The sequence below is a fragment of the Crinia signifera genome, chromosome 12, assembly GCF_055691185.1.
Source record: "Crinia signifera chromosome 12, ASM5569118v1, whole genome shotgun sequence".
In the NCBI taxonomy this organism is placed as follows: Eukaryota; Metazoa; Chordata; class Amphibia; order Anura; family Myobatrachidae; genus Crinia; species Crinia signifera.
This window is the reverse complement of record NC_139228.1, coordinates 82,436,650-82,461,986: the sequence shown is the minus strand read 5'-3', so window position 1 is coordinate 82,461,986 and position 25,337 is coordinate 82,436,650. Positions and strand designations below refer to the sequence as shown.

At 44.2% G+C, this 25,337-nt stretch overlaps 3 protein-coding genes across 15 annotated transcripts in view; 1 reads left to right on the top strand and 2 right to left on the bottom strand.

The window, feature by feature from the left end:
* Positions 1–12,748, bottom strand: part of STRN3 (striatin 3) — a 61,687-nt gene extending 48,939 nt beyond the window's left edge. For both annotated transcript variants that reach the window (XM_083166780.1, XM_083166781.1), the window contains exon 1: positions 12,233–12,748. In XM_083166780.1, coding sequence (XP_083022906.1) covers positions 12,233–12,457 — 225 coding nt within the window. In that variant the 5' untranslated portion in view covers positions 12,458–12,748. The remainder of the gene's footprint in view (positions 1–12,232) is intronic.
* Positions 12,749–12,777: 29 nt separating this feature from the next.
* AP4S1 (adaptor related protein complex 4 subunit sigma 1) lies at positions 12,778–24,209 on the top strand. Of its 6 annotated transcripts, none has more exons than XM_083166783.1 (7): positions 12,783–12,910; positions 15,304–15,473; positions 17,077–17,237; positions 17,324–17,410; positions 17,699–17,767; positions 21,227–21,238; positions 22,522–24,209. In XM_083166783.1, the coding sequence occupies exons 3-7, from the start codon at positions 17,100–17,102 to the stop codon at positions 22,648–22,650; spliced, it is 435 nt and encodes a 144-aa protein (XP_083022909.1). In that variant the 5' UTR covers positions 12,783–12,910; positions 15,304–15,473; positions 17,077–17,099; the 3' UTR covers positions 22,651–24,209. The 6 variants fall into 6 exon arrangements, with proteins under 6 accessions (XP_083022912.1, XP_083022909.1, XP_083022913.1 ...); XM_083166782.1 differs by having other exon boundaries at positions 12,797–12,910; positions 15,266–15,473; XM_083166785.1 differs by having other exon boundaries at positions 12,813–12,930.
* Positions 24,117–25,337, bottom strand: part of HECTD1 (HECT domain E3 ubiquitin protein ligase 1) — a 73,543-nt gene continuing 72,322 nt past the window's right edge. For all 7 annotated transcript variants that reach the window (XM_083166773.1, XM_083166776.1, XM_083166775.1 and 4 more), the window contains one exon: positions 24,117–25,209. In XM_083166773.1, the coding sequence (XP_083022899.1) occupies positions 25,072–25,209 (138 nt within the window). In that variant the 3' untranslated portion in view covers positions 24,117–25,071. The remainder of the gene's footprint in view (positions 25,210–25,337) is intronic.

Sequence of the window (25,337 nt, the reverse complement as noted above, 5' to 3'; positions counted from 1 at the left end):
TCGTGCCGTCACCCTAAAGCGCTCAGCACTATCATTTATTTGACACTCTGCTGGGTCCCCAAGTATTCTCCATGTACCAGGACCCCAAGTATTCTCCATGTACCAGGACCCCAAGTATTCTCCATGTACCAGGACCCCAAGTATTCTCCAAAGTGGCACTTTGATATCTGGATGCAAACCGAAGCAGATGAGCTGTTTTGCCACCCGGCTTCAGCCGTAGCGTGTGAAACACCGCACAGACAAAAGCCGGGCCATACACAGTAGTTAATAATGGACAGGATTGTGTCCATTCACATGAAAGGGTCCCGACCATTGTAAACTTCTGCGTACGGCATGGCTTCTCGGCCGTGCAGAGTTTTGCCACCCTATGTTCTTACTTTCAGGCTGAAATAACGGAATTATTGTGTTTGTTTGTTTTTACCAACGCATTATAGTTAAATTTATAGCTACTTTAGTTGTAAATACAAGAACTTCAGGATTCCCAAAACACTAATGGTAAAAAGACTAATGAAGCGGACTGAAATGAACCACACACACAGAACATAAGCCATCGCCCCTGGTTACAGTACATTTTGGTCACAGAGCTGACGCAGTCTCATAGTTATTTATGCAGCTACCCATATTCTACACAAGGAACAAGAAGTATGTGTGGCATGCGCCTTGGCCTCTGAGTGGGCATGACAAATGCATTCAGCAGCACCAGCCCGAACAGGAACCCTTCCAATGTGAGCCAGAGGTAAAGAGCATTGACTTACTGATGAATCACATCACACCCACTTCTGCCTGGCACATATCTCAGCGATACATCACTGTACTATTCAAGGGCAGTTACCTTTGTGTGCTCGGTGCTGGGTTCCCTGAACTCAGACAATCAATAGGAGCCTTTAGTCTCCAGGGTACATAGACAAATAAGTGCGACCATGTCACTTCTATATGAAACAAGTTCATTCCTGCAGCAGCGCCTGTGTACATGTATGCCTGTGAGTACACCAATCTATTGGCTCTTCATGTGTGTGTATAGAACAGGCCTGAGGCGACTATTTCTGTTCGCTGAATGCCAAACTTAGAACCAAAAGTGCGTCTTGTCTGCCAGTCACTGACCAACTGCACATACTTCAGAAATCATGTCCGGTGTTTATGTTCGGTCAAAAATACAACAAGTATCAATGTGATGTGCCAAAGGAAACTCTAGTGCAGACACCCTCATCCTCAGGGCACACCAATACCCCTTTCAGACCGCACCTCGGGACCCGGGTTATTGTCACGCCGAACTGCGGTATGAAAGCACCACTAACGAAATTCCCGGGTCAAGCAACCCGGCATTTCAGCCCAGGTCACAACCAGGGTTGGAGTCAAAAAAGGGGAAAGGGGAGTTGGAGAGTCTGCACTGGTTGGTGCTATAGCACCTAATGAGGCCCCAAGCGAGACAATATTCTTTAATTTATATGTGATCTCTGTGGGGGTGCAGCCAAAGACAATGGATTATGAACAAAAAAGGGGGAAAGAGAAAAGATTGTCTTGAATTAAAAGCTTGTATGAATTAAACGACATAACGCTGCCATTCATAAAAGGAAAACTACATCTATTTGATCTGGCTGTGGACACACTATAAAACACAGCCTCTGGTGTAGAAAACATTTGATGGAATTGTACTTACATAAATATTGAATAAACACTGCAATCCCAAAATCTAACCAATAAAGGTATATAATACATTAAGGGATTAGCAGATAATTATTCAATTAATAATTGATGGTACCATACAGAAGCTGAAAAAGGTCACAAATCCCTACCAATTAATTAACAATCAAACAAAAGTCGGAGCTACATGTGTTGATTAAGAAAATTAAAGGAAATTAACTTTATACATCAATATAAGTGAACAATAAGATAAGACAGTCAAAATTCAAAAAACTGCCTATCTATACCCTCCTATACCTCCAGCCCTCTGAGATTAATACAAAAGTTTATAACAAATAATTAGAGGAAGAATAAATAAGAGGAACCCTGATACAATTACAACCCAGTAAAGAAACATTGTATCATATACATGATGTATTAAAGTATCTGAAAATAAAAGAAATCTCAACACACGTCTCTGAATAAGAATTAAACTAAAAGAAAAAAGACACACTGATACCGATTTTAATCAATTTTTGTTTACTGCACTAATATTTCACAGTAAAAGCAGTTTTAAAACAGACTAATTAAAAGCTAAATTTTAAATAAACACTTAAAATACTTTATCTTTTCTTCTGTGCGCCAAAAAAAGAAGACAATCTTTTCTCTTTCCCCCTTTTTTGTTCACAACCAGGGTTGAACTGGGTTGCTGTGCAGTGTGAACAGGTAACCTGGGTCGTTCCATTTACACAAATGGAGAAGACAGAGTTAGCTCGAAGCGCTGCCTTCTCCTCCGCCCCTATGACGCACCGCCTGAGGTGCCTGGAATTCCCTGGCCAACGATATTGTGTATACAAACTGAGCAATGTTACAAACCGTATCATTGGTGGACACAATCCAGCAGTATAGCCGTCATTGACTATATTCTCAGACCTGCAGAAGCAAATAGCTAACGATGTAGTTCTTACACACTGAACAACGTGCACAAAAATGCTGCAGCGATGCTTCCTCTAATGTGTATACACTATAACAGTGCAGGTTTTAGTGATATCCTGGCTTCAGCATAGAGGATTAAACTGAGGCACTAATTAAATCACCTGTGCTCAAGCACAGATATCACTGATGCCCCATACACACTTCATGATTCGCTCTACGAGTGTGCATTATTTGCTGTGTACGCACTGGGTGACACTACTGCTCACAAGTGCCGTTAATGGCGGTATCGGTCATTACACCTCCCACGCTGTACGCATCTTAATGCCTTGATTACTAGTGTGCGTTGCGGACTGATGTCGGGAATGCCTGCTCTAGTGTGTACATAACAAAACAATAAAAATAGGTGTTAAATAGGCCTTTTACCAAACAGTTTAAGCACCCAGGGTACATCTAGCCCACACCTGTATGTGTTCTGTATATCTGTACTGTCACTGTATAACTGTTACCTAACTGGCTGTAGCACAGCAATCCAAACCAAATTCCTAGTATGCGCAAGTATACCTGGCTAATAAAGTTGATTCCGATTTGAGCGCCAACATGCTGTGAGTGATCCTCAAAATATCCGCATCCCTCCCAGCGACTGTTCTTTTAGTATAAATACAAACAGAGACAAGTCTATTGATTGAAGTTTGGTTACATGCACCCATCTGTTATAAATGCCAGCGGCGCTGGTATTTTTAACTGATATTTTGCGGATCCTTCAAATCAACGCGGGCGCTCAAAAGGGTTAAAGTTTTTGTGCTTTCCAAGTGTAACAAGCTATAGTGAACCTGTAGTATAGCAACTCCTAGTCAAAAGGGAGACCAGTTCACGCTACACTACAGCGGTGTCTTGTCCAGGTAGGAATGTAGCAGCTTATATCGCACTGCAATCGCTCCCGTGCTGCATGCATGGAACATAAGTGGTATAGTCCCCTGTAAGCAGAGTTGTACACCTCAACTGCAGATGCACTGCCCTTATGTGTATGCTTAGTCGTCATTATTAGTCTAACGATCTGCCTAACATCTGCCGCGATTATGTGCATGCAAAACTTCGCAATGATACACCGCAGAATCGGATGGATATACTGTCTGCTCTGCTTCAGTCCCGGTCTCTAACAACTTTGTTAACAGCACTGACATAGTGTTCATTCTAGCACTTGCCATATTTGAAAACCCATGCAGTTCCTCTTCCCTGCCTGGGGTGTCGCTGTCTGCTGTGGTGTTTCTAGCACAGGTCTGGTTTGCATATCAGTGCTGATATACAGACCACACTAAGCGAGAAGCACTACAGCAGACAGAGACACCCCAGGCAGGGAACAGGAACTGCATGGGTTTTCAAATATGGCGGGTGCTAGAATGAACACTTCTGACACTATCCAGTGCTGATAAGGTGGGTCCACCTGCCAAATACTTATAATGATGACATTAGGCTACATACATAGGGTGGGAACATTTGTCAAAAAGCAAATAAAATTAATATTTTAAAATGATCATCATAATAAATGGGGTGTGTGGAATACAGAATAGTAGGTCTGATGTCGGGCGTCCGGGGTTCTACACATAAAGGTAGACACCTGAAAAGGGTCAACATGCATTAAGCCGACATGGTCAAACGGTCAGCACAAGCAAAAAGGTCGACAGGGAAAGGATATACATGAGTTTTTTATGCCTATGCCGACATGAACACGGTATAAGTGTACTGTGTCAGTTCGTCATGCGCTACATTCCCCCTCCATGTCCGTGAAAAACTCAAGTCCACCTTTTTCAAGTGCCGACATAATGACGGCATCCCATCAATTATTGTAATAGGATACATCTCATACAAAAGGGCGGTATCCAATTATGGGTGATTATGCTTTGATAATCCACAATAAACAACCACCAGTGACCGGTTTATGCATGATAATGCCTGGGCACTTATCCCAGAAACCAGGTGCTATAGGAGAAAAACGGGTAATTTACCGCGCAATAAAAAACGGGCTATAGGTTGATAGTCCTATATACTATCAGGTTATTTCACCAGGTTCTTGCAGTGCAGTTAGATACCGCCCAAAGTTAAAAGGACAAACTCAATTCAAACATAAGGGGAATTCAATTGTTTTGTTGGGGTGGTGATAAGCAATGCATGCCAAACTGAGCTATTGAATTGTTTTGCTGAATAATCACTCATGCATCACTTGTCGCACCCAAATATGTTTACACATGTAAAGCGGTTAAACTGATGCAACGCCCTGGTTAGCGGGTGCCCAAACCGCTGACTTTTCACAGTTCTCTACTCGCTACCTGTGGAGTCTGCCAGCAGAATTGACGCTCACTCAGAAAACAATTGAATAATTGCCATTAGGAGCCCAAACAACTAAATTCACATGACAGAATGCAGAATACAAATAACAACAACACACACACATACAGGCCAATACACAAGTACATGGCAGCTTATCACTCAGATATCGGACTAGCGCGATACACTCAGACTACTGATCATTATTATTACAGCACTTTATCTGGGTAATGTTATCATCTAACTTTATTTCCTGCAAGTTTCTGTTGACAAAGGATCAGACGTTGATCCAATTGATGGCCATTTAATACACACACACACACATTGATTTGTGCTCTATGATTTACAAGAGCGACTGTACGAGACAGGAAACGCCACAAATATTTCACATAATTACGGTATTGTCAAATGTTTAAGACTGAGCACAACAAACCGATTTTTAGAACGTATCCAGCTTCATACGATTACATAAAGTGCCATTCATTCATTACAGCTATGTGTGTCCAGCAGCTGTAGTCATTAGCAGCTGACTATCCACGGAATGGCATACTTGTCATACAAAGCACACTATATTCTTCTTCAATTTTAGGTTATTTTCTTACAAGCAGCGTTACAATAGTGTGGAGAAGCCAAAACATTGAACAGGACACTTCCTATACTATGACACGTTATGTGAATGTAGCCTATGCACAACACTTCAGTACAGCCAACTTTCTCTACCCCTTTCACACTGCCACAATAACACTGATTATTAGCGGGCATACCTAGGTGGCAGCTCATTGGGTCCCTGCAAAAAAAGATCCAGTGACGCAGAATCTTACCAGGGTAACTACTAGAGTCAAATCTGACATGAACCCATGGCCAGCACGGAGGGTGTAATGGTTAGTATTACTGCCTCACAGCACTGAGGTCATGGGTTCTATCCCCACCATGTGTTATATATACGGGGCAGTACGGACGGTGTAGTGGTTAGCATTACTGCCTCACAGCACTGAGGTCATGGGTTCTATCCCCACCATGTGTTATATATACGGGGCAGTACGGACGGTGTAATGGTTACATTACTGTCTCACAGCGCTGAGGTCATGGGTTCTATCCCCACCATGTGTTATATATACGGGGCAGCACGGACGGTGTAATGGTTAGCATTACCGCCTCACAGCACTGAGGTCATGGGTTCTATCCCCACCATGTGTTATATATATACGGGGCAGTACGGACGGTGTACTGCCCCGTAATGGTTATATTACCGCCTCACAGCGCTGAGGTCATGGGTTCTATCCCCACCATGTGTTATATATATATGGGGCAGTACGGACAGTGTAATGGTTATATTACCGCCTCACAGCACTGAGGTCATGGGTTCTATCCCCACCATGTGTTATATATATACGGGGCAATACGGACAGTGTAATGGTTACATTACCGCCTCACAGCACTGAGGTCATGGGTTCTATCCCCACCATGTGTTATATATACGGGCAGTACGGACGGTGTAATGGTTACATTACTGCCTCAAAGCACTGAGGTCATGGGTTCTATCCCCATCATGTGTTATATATACGGGCAGTACGGACGGTGTAATGGTTACATTACTGCCTCACAGCACTGAGGTCATGGGTTCTATCTCCACCATGTGTTATATATACGGCGTAGTACGGATGGTGTAATGGTTAGCATTACTGCCTCACAGAGCTGAGGTTATGGGTTCTATCCCCACCATGTGTTATAGATACGGGACAGTACGGATGGTGTAATGGGTAGCATTGAGGTCATGGGTTCGATCCCCACCATGTGTTATATATACAGGGCAGTACAGATGGTGTAATGGTTAGCATTACTGCCTCACAGCGCCGAGGTCATGGGTTCTATCCCCACCATGTGTTATATATACGGGCAGTACGGATGGTGTAATGGTTAGCATTACTGCCTCACAGCACTGAGGTCATGGGTTCTATCCCCACCATGTGTTATATATACGGGGCAGTACGGACAGTGCAATGGTTAGCATTACCGCCTCACAGCGCTGAGGTCATGTGTTCTATCCCACCATGTGTTATATATACGGGCAGTACGGACGGTGTAATGGTTACATTACTGCCTCACAGCACTGAGGTCATGGGTTCTATCCCCACCATGTGTTATATATACGGGCAGTACGGACGGTGTAATGGTTACATTACTGCCTCACAGCACTGAGGTCATGGGTTCTATCTCCACCATGTGTTATATATACGGCGTAGTACGGATGGTGTAATGGTTAGCATTACTGCCTCACAGAGCTGAGGTTATGGGTTCTATCCCCACCATGTGTTATAGATACGGGACAGTACGGATGGTGTAATGGGTAGCATTGAGGTCATGGGTTCGATCCCCACCATGTGTTATATATACAGGGCAGTACAGATGGTGTAATGGTTAGCATTACTGCCTCACAGCGCAGAGGTCATGGGTTCTATCCCCACCATGTGTTATATATACGGGCAGTACGGATGGTGTAATGGTTACATTACTGCCTCACAGCACTGAGGTCATGGGTTCTATCCCCACCATGTGTTATATATACGGGCAGTACGGATGGTGTAATGGTTAGCATTACTGCCTCACAGCGCTGAGGTCATGGGTTCTATCCCCACCATGGCTCTAACTGTGCGGAGTTTGTATAGTCTTCCAGTACTTCCGTGGGTTTCCACACACAAACCAAAAATATACTGGTAGGCTAATTGCCTCCTAAAAAATTAACCCTAGAATGTCTGTGTGTGTGTGTGTGTGTGTGTGTGTACACATGTGGTAGGGAATATAGATTGTAAGCTCCACTGGGGCAGGGACTGATGTGAGTGTTCAACTATTATCTGTACAGCGCTGCGGAATATGTATGCGCTATACAAGAAACTATAAAATAATAATAATGTAAGACTTCAGTGTATACAGGTGACCCAGATCCTGTTAAACGCCTATGCAAAACCGGCTCACCGGCGATTGGAGATTATTTCATCACCAAGTACCGAGGGAAGAACCGCCACTAACCCGGGTCCAAACTGTGGTGATAATATACGGCTTGACACAGTGTTCATTTACTCGAATAGGAGGGGGGAAAAAGGGTATAATTCTCATAGCATTTTATTTCTCAGCCAAATTTTGTGAATGGAAATTTCAAAATAATAAAAAAAAAAGAAAAAGTTGTAAAAGTGCCTGCATGCTGCAATTTAATGCGATACGGTCTTCCCAAGTGTGTTAAGCATTTGTGCAATTTAAGTTTTAGGGGCTCTATCAAAAGGACATTTGGATTACAAACACAATGCTTGGATACACTCAAAACATAAATCATACTATCAGATTCATTTTGGTCCAAAGATTGGTGATTTTGGTTTAAGATCTGGAGTGTGGAAGATCTCAGCAGCTGTTCCACCATTTGACGTAAGCCACCGGTGACCCTGAACTGATCAGCCGTCTATATTTCACCAGTTATTCACAAAGTGAGATAAATTGGCCAGAAACTCTCAGGACCTAACCTTATTAACAAGCACATAGTGGTTCTGGGACACGCAATTAACACAAGGATGGGAGCTTCCACTGAGACAAATCCATTTACCGCGCTATATAATAACGTTTACCTGCCATACGTAGATAAATACAAAGACCACATCTATTATAATCAATACATTTTACTTCTGTGTGTGCAGGTTTTTAACCCTGTGTTCTCATGAAGATAGGAATGGTCCTTGCATGTCCTTTTATGAAAGTGCTTCTGTTGTTTTTGGAATTCGCTTCAGTTTTACATTATCTTCAAACAACACAAACTTTACAAGAGTAAGTATAATTCAGGGACCAAAATGGGTGCAATTAGGAGCAGGAACCAGGTAGGTCATAACACACTATACAATTATCTGCCAGATCTAGCGGATGTCCAGCTTAAATTGTAATCCTCGTGTACAAAAACTCAAATGAAGTTAATCACTATTGGAAAAGATAAGAGCAACAATTTTATCCGGATTTCATATTGAAAGAAAGATTCAACTGATGCTACAAAAAACACACCCAGATATTTGTAGAGTGCCCTCACATTGCTTGTGTAATAGATCAACATGCACCTTGTTTTGAAACAATATTTATTTTCGTCACAGCATGCGGCCAGCCCTTTGGAGCGGCTTGCCCATTTGTTACTCTGCAGAAAAGTACAGCGGGTATTCACATTGAGGCTGCCACCTGCACATGTAAATAAAGTGCAACACGCAACGCAGATTGTGCCATGCTGAATATTTGACAGATGTTAAATATTGCCCAGTATCTCGCTCATTTATGTCACATTACATTTTTTACTTAAACCAATCAGAAGTATCTGACATCTTAGCACAGGCCCTCAACTGATGGTTCGGTGGCAATACGAATATACAGACATGTTTACAATAATAATGACTGTAGAAAATATATGGGGGATTTAAATTCTTTCCACTTGTCCCTGCATATGTGAGGGGAGAGAGCTAATATTATTTTGATACAACTGATATTTAATTAAAAAAATTAAAAACACAACAGTACAGAAAGTTGGGCTGCGTACACATCAGGACGATCTCAATGTGGCGTAATTTCCGACACATCGGCCAGATCATACAATGTGTACACCTGATTGCATTCTCTTGTAGCTTATACACCGTATCTTCTTCTTGGCACGATGCATCATTCAGTGTGTGTATGAGCAGCACGATACTGCAGCCGGGAACACATTGTCTTGATGCGAACCAGGTCTTTGGCTGGGTACGTACCTAAATGACATTGGGACGACTTGTCATTTCCAGGCTAACTGGAACAACAAATTGCCTGGATTGTTAAGTCTGTAACAGCAATTGCCGTTTATACGTTCTGGTTGACCGTGCTGCGCGGACAATCAGAAGATATCGTTAACTATGCCACGAAAGCTTCATCCTGTGTGCACGGGCAGCCAGATACATTGGCCGGCATATGAGCCAGGAACACATTGCTTTCAGTGTTAAGACACTGAAAGTAAATCTCTAATTAGAGGGACATTATCAATCCCTTTAAAACATAATCAGCCATTTATAACCCATGCTCTCATTGTGCTTATTTGTACAAAGCTGCTGCTTTTCAGGGATTCTGCCTGTGGAAGTGTAGTTGCCCTTTACATAACCACTGCCAGAAATGTTGAGAAACTGCTTCTTAGTAAATACAACCACCAAAATAATAGATTTGATACAAGTGTTATGCCGTGTACACACGGTACAATCCAGCATGAGATTTTAACTATATAGTCAAAATCGCATGCAGATCGCACAGGTTTTTTACCTTGCGATCCCGATGTGCGCTCCCGTGACAACACAGATAGACAGGGCAGCAATGACTATATAGTGCAAATCGAATGTAGATAGCATGAATTGTATGTAAAAAGTACAGAGTTAGCAAAGATTGTATAACAGTGAAATCTTAAGTCGAATAGCATGGGAATCTCACCGTGTGTACACACCATAAATATCATTTTTTCCCCACTTTTGTTTGTTGACCTTATTTTTAGCTTTGGAAAACCTTGATATGCTTTATTACAGAAGGGAAGACCAAAGCGCTATATCTAAGGAAACAGATTCTGTTACACTGAGTTTACATAGATCTGACAGCATTAGAGGATACGCAGCACTCTCCCGTCCTTGGAGCATTACAGGATTTCCTTGTCAAAAGAGGAAGCGGCACATAGCACACACTTTGGACAGTGTGTTGTGATTGGTGAGCCAGGAGAGCGCTGTCAAGGTTTTCTGCCTGATGTTTGTTAACAAGGCACAGATCATGAGGCCGCCAATATTATTCCACCAATACCAAGAGTGACCAAAGTATAAAGTGCAATTTAACTGTCTTACCACGACCCCTTGCGCCCATATGTAATAATGAGATCTAGTTGATCACTTGCGACCCATATGTGTCGCATAAGCCAAACTTTTCCTGTACAAACGGTCGGGGTCACTGCAGTCAAAATGCCCAATAGCCCAACTCTGCGAGAAGTGATGAGTGCCCAAAAACCATTAAAAAAAAAGCTGCTGTCACCTTATTATTACTGTTTATTTACAGTGTCTTATATAGCGCAGCAGATTCGTTGCACTTTACGATAGGAGACAGTGATCAAACAAACTGGGTATTTACAGACAGTCAAATGTATGAGGGCCCTGCTTGCAAGCTTACTTGAGATGGGGCAAATAAAAAAAATAGAATTCCCCCCTTAAAGTTCTCGCACTACACGGTAGAAACTGCATCTGTACAGACGTGACCTTACACAGTTATCATTTTTATGCCACCGGTTATGCATACCAGTGGTTAGTACGTCTAACCATCTTAATTCACCAATAGCGTACTTACGATTAGTATATTGGTACTACAAGAATCTGTATTACATAGTAGATTAAGAAGTATATTTAAAATATTAAAAAAAGCATTGGCCAAGTGCCAATGTTTTGGGTTATGTGGCGCAACTAGATGTATGCGACCGCATCTGTAAGGCCGGGTACACACTAGACTAGTAATGGAATAACAAACCAACCCACTATGCAACTAGTGCCAATTTGGCTTTGCCAACAAGGAGATATGCACCAGAAAAGATAACTCCGCTTGGCCAGGTAACAAAACGATAGGTGGGAAAATCACCTTTATATCTGTACAGTAAATGTGTTATTATACACACACAAAGCAAATGATTTATTATTGTGTGCATGTAATACTTTGTATCAATCTACGAGCATAAATGAGCAATCTTAGTAGTGGAAAGGAACATGTCTGATGTATCATTTATCTCTCTATCCCTGGAACTATTATAATACCCAACGGGCACATAATGGAGTGAATGTATTGATCTACTGGGGGGGTGGGGGTGGTATTGGATAAACAACTTGGCCACCAATGACTCAACTCTGGAAATGGGTCACCTCATACTCATCCACTGACATGACACAGAGTGACATATAGCGCGTGTGTGTGACACGCTGAGTACATGACACTTTATCAGAGGACTGATTCATCACATAGTACACGTCTGACAGTGACATACATGATATGGGGGGTGTTTATGAAAGTAGTGTGACATTCTCCTGCGCCCTGGTGTCCTGTCACACCTGTACCTGGCACACAGGGAGCAATGCACCCAAGGTCACCCAGCTATGTGACGCGTGGGGACAGCCAGGGGACAGGGTTACTGTGCCCTGCAGGGGGAGGGGTGGGGGGCACCAGGTGAGGACACACCTGGTACATGGCACCCTTACTGTGTCAGACCTAGACCCCCCCCCCCCCTGCTGCTATGGAGGTGGTGATTACATTATACATTGGGGGCCCCCCACCCCCCCTCGGACCCCCGGCCTCTCACCTGCAGCTCGGCCCTCTCCACCTCCCAGTGCGCTCTCTCCATCTCAAACCGAGCCCACTCGTGCTGGATGTAGTGCAGGATCCCCGGGATGGTGTACTGAGGCGGCCGTGCCGGGAGATCGCAGCCCTGCTCCGGGGGGACTCCCTGTGACTGGGCCTGACCGGGACCCCCGATCTGCGGCCTCGCCGAGGCAGCCATCCCGCCGGCCGCCGGGAGATCCTCCATCTGGTGACTGGCCCGGGGGGGCTCCGGTAATCCGGGGGCCAGGGAGAAGGGTGACGAGAGGAACCAGCTCCGGTCCGGGAGAGAGATGGGGGCTGCGGTGCGGCCTCGTTACCCGACCCCCGGGAAAGCAGCGCCTGTCTGTTCTATAACCTCCGCCCGGTCACATTACTGACGGCCGCCATGTTTTCCGACCCCCCGGGCCCGGTGAAGTCCGCGGGGCACTCTGGGTAACCGGCCTCGTTCGCCGCCTCCCGCTTGACAGCTCACTGCGCATGCGCGGCACCCGTGCGCTGACGTCACAAAGGCAACCTGTGTCACGTGACTCTGCTCCGCCCCCTCCTCGCGGATTACCTCGTGACGCGGTCACGTCTAGTGACGTCATGCGGCAAGCCGTTCCCTTTAAGCAGAGAGCCTGTTCCGGAACCAAGTCATCATCATCGGGCTGAGTGCACGGTAACCTGACAACCCGCCCGGTACAGACATATCACATGCTGCCCTGTATAGGCTACACCAGGCAGGTCCAAACTGTGGCCCTCCAGCTGTTGTGAAACTACAAGTCCCAGCATGCCTTGCCACAGTTTTAGGGAATGCTAAAACTGGCAAGGCAAGCTGGGATGTGTAGTTTCACAACAGTTGGAGCAGGGCCACAGTTTGGACATGCCTGGGCTACTACACACAATATATAGGGGCATCATCTGACTGTGTGTCAGTCAGCAGAGGGTGTCTTCTCTGCAATATGTAGCACATGTGGACCCCTGTATAAATATTATGGGGGCCACTGTCACACTAAGCATGTCACCTGGGCAGGAGGTCCACTGCCAAACTAAGCATGTCACCTGGGAAGGAGGTCCACTGCCACACTAAGCATGTCACCTGGGCAGGAGGTCCGCTGCCACACTAAGCATGTCACCTGGGCAGGAGGTCCGCTGCCACACTAAGCATGTCACCTGGGCAGGAGGTGCGCTGCCACACTAAGCATGTCACCTGGGCAGGAGGTGCGCTGCCACACTAAGCATGTCACCTGGGCAGGAGGTGCGCTGCCACACTAAGCATGTCACCTGGGCAGGAGGTGCGCTGCCACACTAAGCATGTCACCTGGGCACGAGGTGCGCTGCCACACTAAGCATGTCACCTGGGCAGGAGGTCCGCTGCCACACTAAGCATGTCACCTGGGCAGGAGGTCCGCTGCCACACTAAGCATGTCACCTGGGCAGGAGGTCCACTGCCACTCTAAGCATGTCACCTGGGCAGGAGGTCCACTGCCACTCTAAGCATGTCACCTGGACAGGAGGTGCGCTGCCACACTAAGCATGTCACCTGGGCTGGAGGTGTGCTGCCACACTAAGCATGTCACCTGGGCAGGAGGTGCGCTGCCACACTAAGCATGTCACCTGGGCAGGAGGTCCGCTGCCACACTAAGCATGTCACCTGGGCAGGAGGTCCACTGCCACACTAAGCATGTCACCTGGGCAGGAGGTCCGCTGCCACACTAAGCATGTCACCTGGGCAGGAGGTCCATGTATTAATGTGTGCCAGTTTCATCAAATCCCAACACCGGGACTGTCTAAAATTGTCCCATCATTGCAGATCTATTAAACCCACAGTTATTGCATAATTCTCAATCAGGCCCATAATGCCGAGGTGAGATGTTACCTGGATATACTAGGCCAGAGGAGGCAGTGTGGTATGCACTAAGCAGAGTTCTGCTGGGGATCCTTGTGTCCTGCCATTCATACTTAGACATAAACCATGTACCTCAATATTGTTGCAGCCCAAGTACATGTTTACGGCATACTCCCTGATGACGGTGCCCTTTTACAGCAGGACAATGCACACTGCACAAATTGTTCAGGAATGGTTTGAGGGACATAATAAAGAGATCAAGGTGATGATTTGGCCTCTACATTCCCTTCATCTCAATCAGATTAATCATCTGTTGGATGTGCTGGAAAAACAAGTCCGAGCCATGGAGGCCTCACCTCACAACATACAGGAATTAAAGGTTCTGCTGCTAACACCTTGGTGTCAGATATTAACGGATACCTTCAGAGGTGTTGGGGGCCGGCCCAGCCTCTACAGCGGTGCTGGGCTTCCCCTGAGCGCACCAGCAGGCTGTTCTAGCAGGGTGCTGCTGGAGGCGCAGGGCGCATTTGCCCTTTAAAAATCAGGATAAAACAGCATAGCGTGAACACTAGTTATGACTGATGGGTGTATATAATTTTGGAGGAAGAGGGACACCTAGTTTGCCCTCCAAATATCTGTATCTGAGCCAAACGTTATGTTGCGCTACCTGCATCCATATAAATTACAGCAGCCAGTTTGGTTAGTTTGCAAAAGACAACTACAGTATATATCCACCATATGTCTGGTTTTAAATGACGCAACTCTGTCAATAGTTAAATATCCCGAGTAACGGTCTCCAGTGCTCACAAAGGCAGATAAAACATCGCACACACACACACACACACATTACGTCACACCTGTTGTTGCCCATGCACTCTTGTGCACCTGTTGAACTGTAAATCTGGTGATTCCCAGACAGCTGTACTATCCTAGACCATCTAAAAAGGCTGCCCACTATTGGCCCCTTTTAACCCCTTCTACATCTGTACCAAAAACACCAGAAAGCTTTTGTCATACTCTGAAGGTATTTCACCTGATTCTGAGTAGGACGGATCTTTGCACATGGATACAAACAGTTTTTTGCATAGAGAGCAGGCAAAGAAGTGCGATTACTTATTTTCATGTATGTTCCTCCTATTCTGAGTCATTTGGAACTTGGTCAGATGTTTCATTTTGTGTATTTAGGGGGAACTGGATGGTGACTCTACATTTGGGTCTTGTAGGAGGGTCAGCTCTGTGCAGTGTATGGGGACAGGCTTCCCGTCTCTGATGGATCTCGATCTAGAACATGTGTTGACAGTTGTGGCAGCTGGTGGAACATCAATGGGCAGCACTGGTTTCCGACTGCACACGCATGGACCACCACATTAGCCCTGCGGATTCTCCCACCTAGGTGAGAGGAATTATCTGACTGCAAAATAAGCTAAACCCCAGTGTATTGCAGATTTTTGAGGGGTTTAAAACAGTTCTAGCTGTAATGTGAAAGGTCCGTTCTGAATTTACCAGTTTTAGAATACCGGTAATTCAAAACGGGTTAAAAGCAGGGTCCTACCCGTTTCAGAGCCGATTCAGTGTGTAGTGTGAACGGCTCTAAACGGTATTCTGACCACATGACTGTAATCAGGCAGGTGATAGGCTGTTTCCCTCCTGATTACACTCTACGGTCCCTTTGGAGGATGGGAACCAGGTGGTCCCTGCGCCAGCTTGGCAGATAGCGGCCGGGTCCCTGCGGAGCATAGGAGCTAGGAACCCCGCCGCTGTCTGTCTGACGCAGGGACCTCTTGTGGGACCCCTCTTAAACCGTTATATTAATTTTTAATAATAAATGATTTGTTTCCCTGCTGTAAAATAAAATGCTACAGGTATAAAAAGTAACAGTAACACAAGGCATTGGCCAAGTCTCAATATAGTTTCCTATTGGCATTAAAAACCAATCCCTTGATTCAGATTGTAATATTATTATTTTATCAGACAGTTTCTTATACAGTGCAGCAGGTTCCGTTGCAGTTTACAGTTAGAAATCGGGATAAAAAAAGCTGGGTAGTTACACAGTCAAATGGTAGGAGGGCCCTTTACCTGTCGCATTGTACCTATGTGCATTACTTTATGCATGTGCAGTACAGGTCCAACGTTGTGATCCCATTACAGCTGCAGACATCGGGGGGGGGGGGGGAGGCTGCTAAAACAGAGGCCCATCAAGACCAGGATCACTGTCTTCCACCCGAGATTTCCTGGCCTTTTGGTCGGAGCTGCGGCGGCTGTGTTGCATGACCCCATGGGTCGTGACACTCCAGGTAGGAAGGAGGAACTGCACAGATTTTGAAAGATGCATGGTGCTAGAATGAACACTACCATATCAGAGCATCACTGCTACTTAAGCTGGCCATACACTACTGCGATGTATCGCTGCAGTGTATGGCCATCTGACCATTCCCAGGCGGCAGGATCGCACGCAGTCATATATGATGTATCCCATGTAACCCCTGTTCCCCACCACCGGTTGACAAATAAGCGAGTACTGGAAACTGGCAAGTCACTGACAACGTACTGCTGCTCAGTGCAAGTTGGGACATAGGATATGTTATCTGCTGTTTTATTCACTGGGTAGAATCCTTGATTCATGGGCTACAACATAGAAGAAGTACCCATACTCATGGTTGCCATGCCATGTGACACTCCCGTTGCCATGTGCAAGCATCTAATTAGCTCCTTATAGAAAAACAAACAAGCGCAAGCGGACGGATCCCTGCAACTATAAGTGTGGCTACATCTGTATATATCTGTGTATTTCACATACCAGTGGGCCAACAGCCTGTAACTAGATTAGTAGAAGATGAGATATGAGATATATATATATCTCATATCTCAATGATTATAATATTCAGCACAGTCTCATTCTTAAGTACTTCAAGTTGTAGTAATGATTGTGATCTGTTTCATAATGGAACGCAGGAGTGGAAATACTATTTAAATAGTATTTTCTATGTTCTGTCCAGATTTAGGTCCCCTTAAGAGCAAGATGATGAAATTCTTCCTAATTGTTAACAAACAAGGCCAGACCCGGCTGTCCCGGTATTATGAGTGTATGGAGACGCAGAAGAGGACAGTATTAGAGTCCGAGGTCATTAAGCTGTGTCTCTCTCGTTCCAAAGACCAGGTATGATCCTGTAGTAAATAGAGGACACCCGTAATGATGTTAGTGGGATTATGCACAGTCTCTCTGACCCTCTGTGTTCCCTCCAGTGCTCCTTCATAGAATATAAAGACTTTCGGCTGGTGTATCGCCAATATGCAGCACTGTTCCTCGTGGTTGGAATAGACGAGTCTGAGGTAAGATGGTTCCCTTACATCTTAGCTTAGATGTGTGTCCTCCTGACATTTCCGTACTCATCTGTCATAGTGCTGGCTGTATATTCCCTTTAAATCCCCTACATCGGTAGGCCAGAGCTCATGATGGAACTGTAGAAGAATTAACAGCAGGTGGTTTTCTAGAAAATAATTGTATAGGAGTTACCGGTACGGTCTACATTCATTGCTTGGTTCACCTACTGTAAAGACATGTTGTATAGACTTTATAAGGGTTAATGAAGATGATACATGTGCCCTTTCTCTTTGCAGAATGAGATGGCGGTATTTGAGCTTATTCATAATTTTGTGGAAGTATTGGACAAGTACTTCAGCAGAGTGGTAAGTACACAGAGAGAAATCCTACTACTTTAGCACCTGGGACAGTTATATTAACGCAATACTTAGAGATTTCCAGAGTAGGATTAAACAATTAAACAAACCCTCCAGAACACAGAATATTTTGAAACACGATTGGTACAGGGAGATCCGCCAATTCTATTGGGCAATTGATGAGAGATGGGATCTGGAGTTGAGGACATGGGGGGGGGGGGTCCTTTCTGATAAGAATCTAAGATCATTATGCCTAATTTGGAACAAAAAAACGACACAGATAACATTTGTAGAATAATGACTGATGTGGACTTGAATTTATTGTCACTGTTGTTTATACTTCAGAAATAACGATTTTCTTTTTATTATGACTCAAGCAAATATTATCTTTGTCAGAAAATATGTGTTCATTGACATGTCACATTCATATTGAACATAAAATGCTGTTTTTGACTATTTACTGTAAGGTGAAAGCATAATAATAAAAAAGAAAAAAAATTAAAAGAGAGAAATTCTACAGTTTTAAAGGATTAAGGGGCAGATTTATTAAGCTCGGAGAAGAGATAAACTGGAGATAATGTAGAGAAAAGGTAAAAGGAGATAAAGCACCAGCCAATCAGCTGTGTTTGAAAAAGACAGTTGGGAGTTGATTGGCTGGTGCTTTATCTCCAGTTTATCTCTTCTCCAAGCTTAATAAATCTGCCCCTAAAAAACAAAGTAGAATCTCTTCTGACCAGTGGAGAGTAATTATATCAGCGCACGGTCATATCATGTTCTGCCTGTTATTAGTGGTCTATTTTATACACTGTATCACAGGTTCCCAAACTCGGTCCTCAGGACCCCACACAGTGCATGTTCTGCAGCTCTCCTCACAGAATCACAAGTGAAATAATTAGCTCCACCTGCGGATCTTCTAAAATGTGTTGAGTAATGAATGCACCTGTCGTGTGACCTGGAAAATGTGAACTGCGTGGGGTACTGAGGACCGAGTTTGAGAACCCCTACACTATAGTAAAAAAACAAAACAGAATTTATGGTGGGTATATGACAGTGCTGACTAACCTTGACACTCCAGCTGTTATTGAACTACACATCCCAGCATACCCTGCTACAGTTTTACTATTTGGCAATGCCGAGACTGATGCAGGGCATGCTGGGATATGTGTAGTTCAACAACAGCTACAGTGTCAAGGTTCGCCATCACTGATATAGGACTACCAAGGAAGTGATCACCCTTGTTACTGGCTTCTTCAGGATACATATGGATCACCGATGGTGGGGATGGCGCTGAGGTCTGTTTATTGGAATGTATCTATTGAAATGTAAATTCAATAAAATTGTGAGGTAAATAATTGTGTTATGAGTGTTGTAAATTCTAACGCAGGCTGGTATCATTACCTATAAAACTATGGGCGGTATTCACTCTGTGGCGCTAGTCCCACCGGCGGAAATAGCGGCACTCGCCTATTCAATGCTGCCGTTTCCAACAGCAATGAAGGCTTTCAAATTCGGCTGTTTTTTTTTTAAAGTTTTATCTGAATTGTCGGAAAGGGCCGTTAATTGTCAAATTTGCAGCCAATTCCGACAATGTTCCAACTTTCAAAACATTGAATACCGACTGTCCAGTTAGTCAGAACAGGCCAAAAACGTCTGTGAATCTGACTTTCGGGAACGTCCCCACATTCGGATTTGGGATTGAATACCCCTGAAAATTTTTGAGAGGCCATTTACCAAAAGATTGATTCAGAATTCATTTTCTGCCAGCATCCCGAATGAATTCATGCCGTGCCTGGTCAGAAAATGTAGATCCTTGTGCACATAGAAAACCGGAAGTGGCAGAACCCGTGAGTGAAAGGGTGTAGTACAAGAACATCGGGTTCACTCAAATTTGATCACAGGCACACGGGGGGGGGAGAAACACACACATGTACCTGAGGAAACCAAGCTATTTGCGTGTGGTTAGACAATGGGAGCCACAAAATGCATAATGAGGTGTATATAATGTCTTGTGTTTAAGGGCTTTGTGTGATCTATCCACCTTGGACGAGTAAGTACATTCCAGGTACAAGGATCGAACCGTCACTGAGCTGGTGTAAAGCTGGTCACACATAGTAGTAGTCTGGTTTGAACAACAATCTGGTGGTGTATGGGAGCAAATGACAATCGGATGTTTGCGTCCAAGTATCAGAAAATGGGGCAGATGTATTAAGCCTTAACAAGAGATAAATCCAAGGGTGATAGAGAGATAAACATCCAGCCAATCAGCTGCTAACTGCCATGTTACAGGCAGTGTTTGAAAAAGTCAGTGAGGAGCTGATTGGCTGGACGTTTATCTCTCCTTATCACCCTTACATTTATCTCTTGTTAAGGCTTAATACATCTGCCCCATAGTATGAAAACAGACTTCTAGGCGCGTTGGGTATATGTGTTTGAAGTGACTGTTTTGGTATAGATCAGTGTTTTTTAACCACTGCCATGGCATACTAACAGTTCTCAAGTGTGCCGCCAGAGATGTATTTTTAACTTACACCCCTGGCTGAGGCACTCCACATGGGTTGGGATCAGATGGTCTACAGTCATTAGGTCGACATGAGTCTAGGTCGACACATGCATTAGGTTGACAGTCAAAAGGTCGGCATGGGGTTTTCCACCTGTATTTGACCCGAATGTCGACATGGACACTGTTTTAAGTTCACCGCGTACCCTCACACGGCTCTCCATGCTTTGGGCACACTATTTTATTCTCCCACCACGCCCTAGTGGTTGGTAAGGCATGAAATACCGCCTGTCGGCACATGGCTCAGTGAAAAACCCCAGGTTGACAATTTGACTGTCGACCTGTGGACCTAGACTCACATCGACCGTATCCCCTCAACTTTGTAAAGAGTTGGCATAAGATCTCTTCTGTGTTCTGCAACCAGATACGCCTGGCACAGACTCTGTAGTGTACTTTACTGTGTTCATAGGGGACAGTGTGAATGTTTTTGGTTTTTTTTTTATGTGGGGGGCTAATATGATTTTTTTTTGTTCATGTGGGGACCAGTGTGTGTGTTTTACCTTGACTAATTTAAAATCTTAAAATGTAAAATCTTGTTTGGCGAGCTGCGAGTAGAAAATCACCGGTCTAGATCATTTATTTGTTCATTTTCAAATGTTTTCATCTTTTGTTATAACTTGATAGAACTGTTGCACTTACAGAATTTTACGTTCATACCTTATTATGCGAAGGTCTCATTCTCATAAATATGAACAATGTATGACAGCAGCATGGGGTTGTGTGTTGTTAGCTGGAGTAGAGTGACACGGTTATACTGGATTGAATGTCCATAATCCATTAAATCAGATCTTCCATAGCAGACACTTTTGAACCCCAGTAACTCATGCAATTAAAGTCAAAGTCTTAACTGATCATTATAACAATTATCAATGTATCTGCTTTTGCTAAAAAAAAAACTTCTTGTCTTACAGAGTGAGCTGGACGTATCCTTTTCTAAAATAAGGTCGCATAATAAGCAGTACTGCAGGCTCACCTGGTAGAGTTCCGTGACGGAAGACAAGATCGGGGCAAACGGGCACTTAGAGCCATAGGACAAAGCTGTGTGGTTCCCCCTTAGCAGAGTATTCCCAATAGGAGAGGGCTACTAGACACACAGGGCTATATTTACTATGGTATGTAATTAAGTTGCCAACGGACAAAATACAGATTGATAGAATGCCGGGTCAATATCAGGGTGGCAATATTATAATGCCAACAAAAACACTGGTGTTCTTGTTCTTGCTGACAATGTAGCACAACCAATTTTGGGGATATGCTCTAAATAGCATAGGTCAGGGCAATTCTACATGTAGCCCTCACGCTGCTATGGAACTACACATCCCAGCATGCCATTAATAGGTGTGAGGATGCTGAGATGTGTAGTTCCACAGCAGCTGGTGAGCCACATTTTAAATACCCCTAGCATAGATGAAATTGTTGGATCATATTACTGTATATATAACTGATGCCTGAGAACAATGGTTTACATTTCGAACATACAGATCACTTCAGAAGATTTCCCAAAGTTGTTAAGCTCCGTACACACGGAGCAACGTGGTCGATGAGAGATTTTGACTTCATATCGTTCAGCGACCAAATTGCTGACTGTCCCGTTTTCATGGTCGCTAATAAAAAAACGGAGTCACTGAAGGAGAAAGCTGCTGGTCGCAGGAGCGCGCGCCTAGCGTACGGGGCTTAACGATAAATAAATAGATTAATCTCAGCTTGTGTGAGAGCAAGGGACTACAGATTGTGCTGGTTGCTTGCAGACCAGAGTTGAGAATCATTAACAGTGGTTCTGGGGCTGCTGTACAGACAAACAATATTTCAACCCTTTCAGTGCCAACATTTGTGAGAAATTTGCAAAATATTTGCTGAAAATGTCAGTGTCATTTGCTATATAAACTCAAATAATAGATGTGTAAGAATAGATTATATTTCCTATACAAAGGTAAACATTACAGGTCATTATGGTGAATACTAATGTTTTCGTTAGCAAATTTCACACCTATTTTGACAAATTCATTTGGCACGCAAAGGGTTAAGCATTTATTTATCCGTGCACAATTAAATATGCACATTGGGAAAGTTCTCATAATGGGATCTGTACTTGGTTGTGTGATAAACCGCGCTCTAGAAAAGACAAATAAATTCTGATCCGTTTATATTTGTTGTAAGAAATTCAAAAAAACTTTCCTAAAGTCTAGTCCTTCACTCAGACATCCAGATCATGTTTAATCTCGACAAGGTGCATATCATTTTGGATGAGATGGTGTTAAACGGCTGCGCTGTAGAGACAAACAAGAGTCGGATTCTCAGCCCACTTCTTGTACTAGACAAAGTGGGAGACAGTTGAAAGTCATCAGAAAGAGATTACAAGAAACACCAACGACTGAGTCACCTCCTCCAGATCTACATTCAAGGAACAGCACCAAAAACATGCCAATATGTAGTTGTATGGAATAGGCTACAAACTTTTTGCTTTTAAGCTTAAAGCCCTGTTTTTATGGGCAAGTTACATAACCCCAATTTCAAGCGCAGCTTTGACTTATCCAAACCAAGGGAGAATAGATTCCCATGTTAGATTAAACTGTTAAACACACAACTTAAAGGGCATTGTGGATTGTATAGTAATGTAATCCAGCATTCATTTTCTGGTAGCCCTGAAGAAACATTGGATGCGAAAAACTGAAGCTTTTTGCAGTTTTTCTCGATGTTTTGAAGATTTTTGGGGGGCTATTCTCTATTGACCAAACAAAATCCCCATTAAGCCGCAGTTTTCTCTGGTTTAATCGAGGCTGATTGAGTTGCCCTCCGGTGACACCGTTAACAAGCGCGGGTGATGTATACCAGCATATGTATATTGGTTACACAATGATTGGGATTGATGATCCAGTAACTTGTTTTCAGGTGAGCTGTATTCATTTGGTAGCAGAACAATGTTTTTTGGATATGAAATAGACCAGTGACAGGTAACGGTGCATATACACGGTGTGATTTCGGCTTATGATTTTGACTATTCAGATAAAGAAAACTTAGCCAAAATCGCAAAATGTGTATACCTACTTGTGATACTGACGTGCAGCTAGGGAAGCCAATCCGGGGGCATTTTTTCAATCCCGGGATTGGCTTTCCTAATAAAAAGACACCCTAGCTGCCCCACATTTACCTTCATTTGAGGGTGCAGCAGGGTTGCCAGGAGCCCGGTTGCTGGGTGGGGGGGACGGGTTGTCCATGGTGCGGGCTGGCGTGCTGGCTGGCTTCGCGCTGGCTGGGCAGGCTTGCTGGCTGGGCGGGCGAGTGGGCTTGCTGGGCGGGTTCATAGCTGGCTGAGCAGGCGGGTGGGCTTGCTGCCTGGGCGAGTGGGCTTGCTGGGCGGGTTCATAGCTGGCTGGGCGGGCGGCGCGGCATCACATTGCCGGGCGCGACCTCTGCCTGCGCAGCGTGACCTCTGATCTCGTCACGCTGCGCAGTGCTGCCAGGAGAAGTCGGGCAGCGTCTGAGCGATGCAGCGACGCTACCCGGCATTAGACTGCGCGCATGCGCAATCTAATCCCGAAATCCCGGTATTGGAAACTCCAATCCCGGGATTGAAATCCCGGCGTTTTGGGGGCCAAATCCCAGGATCCCGCCGATCCCGGGATTGGCCACCCTACGTGCAGCCCTGCGAGGTCGTATCGGAAGGAAATGTCAAAATTGCCCATAGCCAGAATCACTCAGTGTGTATGCCCCTTAAGAGATGAAGTCACTACTTGGTCACACTAAAATGTGTGTAAAAGAAAAAGGAAAGTTTTGCTATTTTTTCTATATATATAGCACTGGAAATGTGTATTTTCTGTTTTAATGTCTTTATTAACTTTTTTATTTTTTTTTCTTCAAACTGCAACAAGTTAAATAAATGTTTATAATATACAAAGAAAATACGAGAGCAAAAACATTTGTTTCTTTGAAACCCCTTAAGTGCGAGGAACAGCCTCCTACACGGGAGTTGTACGTTACCCTGAACAGTGAAGGGGTAAATGGCCTTGTGCCAGTATAAATTTTTGTATGGATTGCATTCATAATAGCATTATTTGCATGTTGCACAAATACTTAAGTTCGAACTGCATAGCAGGGGCATTTCAAAGGGAGGAAAAACAAAAACATCCTTCCCAGATTAAGGAGGACACTGTAATTACGAAGGTGCATGATTATAAGATAGCGAGAAAGAATACAAAGTAAACACTAAGGGCGTTAAATAGTGCAGGCACCATTCAAAAAAAAAAAGTAAAAGGGAGAAAAAAAAAAACTTTAGGTTTCCATTAACGGTCTACGTTTGATGTAAGCAGCTTTCCGATGGGTTAGTTTAAAGCTAGCAAAATAAGAGTAGGATGCAGGACACCGGAGACTGGGGAATGCTGATGTAGTGTATTATGTTCATACAACAGACGCTACACTTCTACAAATGGCTGATAAGCGGTGACCCTAAGAGGAGTCACATTTTGCCCTCTTAACTCATTCGCTGCCAGAATGAAAAATGGCAGATTGTGTTCTTTGTGTCTTCAGTCATTCATACCAGAGACCAATTTATTATTAGCAGCGTACAGTAAAACAAAACGAAAAAAAAAAAAAAGGCATTACACCCACTCTTTCCTTTAAAGCCTCGCAGAGGGGGTGTAAGGAACACACAGCGAAAGGAAGAACGGCCATGTCTTTTCTCAGCACACGAACACGAGAGAGAGAGAGGGGGAGTGCTGCCAGTAACGTGATGCTGTGTCCTGCCAGCCAAGGTCGGTACTCAGTTCAGATGGAATCCCTTCTCCATGGTAGCAGCAAGCAGGCGGTCTCTCATGATCTCCTCCGAAGAGTATTCCGGTAATTTCAGGTAATGCACACAAGTATTTACAGAGGGGTAGCTAGAATCCGTAGCATCAACCTGTCAAAGAGAAAAAAAAAGTGATGTCAATGGTATCTAGATCACTTGCCAGGACATAGCAAAGGATGCTGGGACTTTTGCACAAGCACCTAATCAGCATTTACATTACAGCGGAAACGGATTGCACG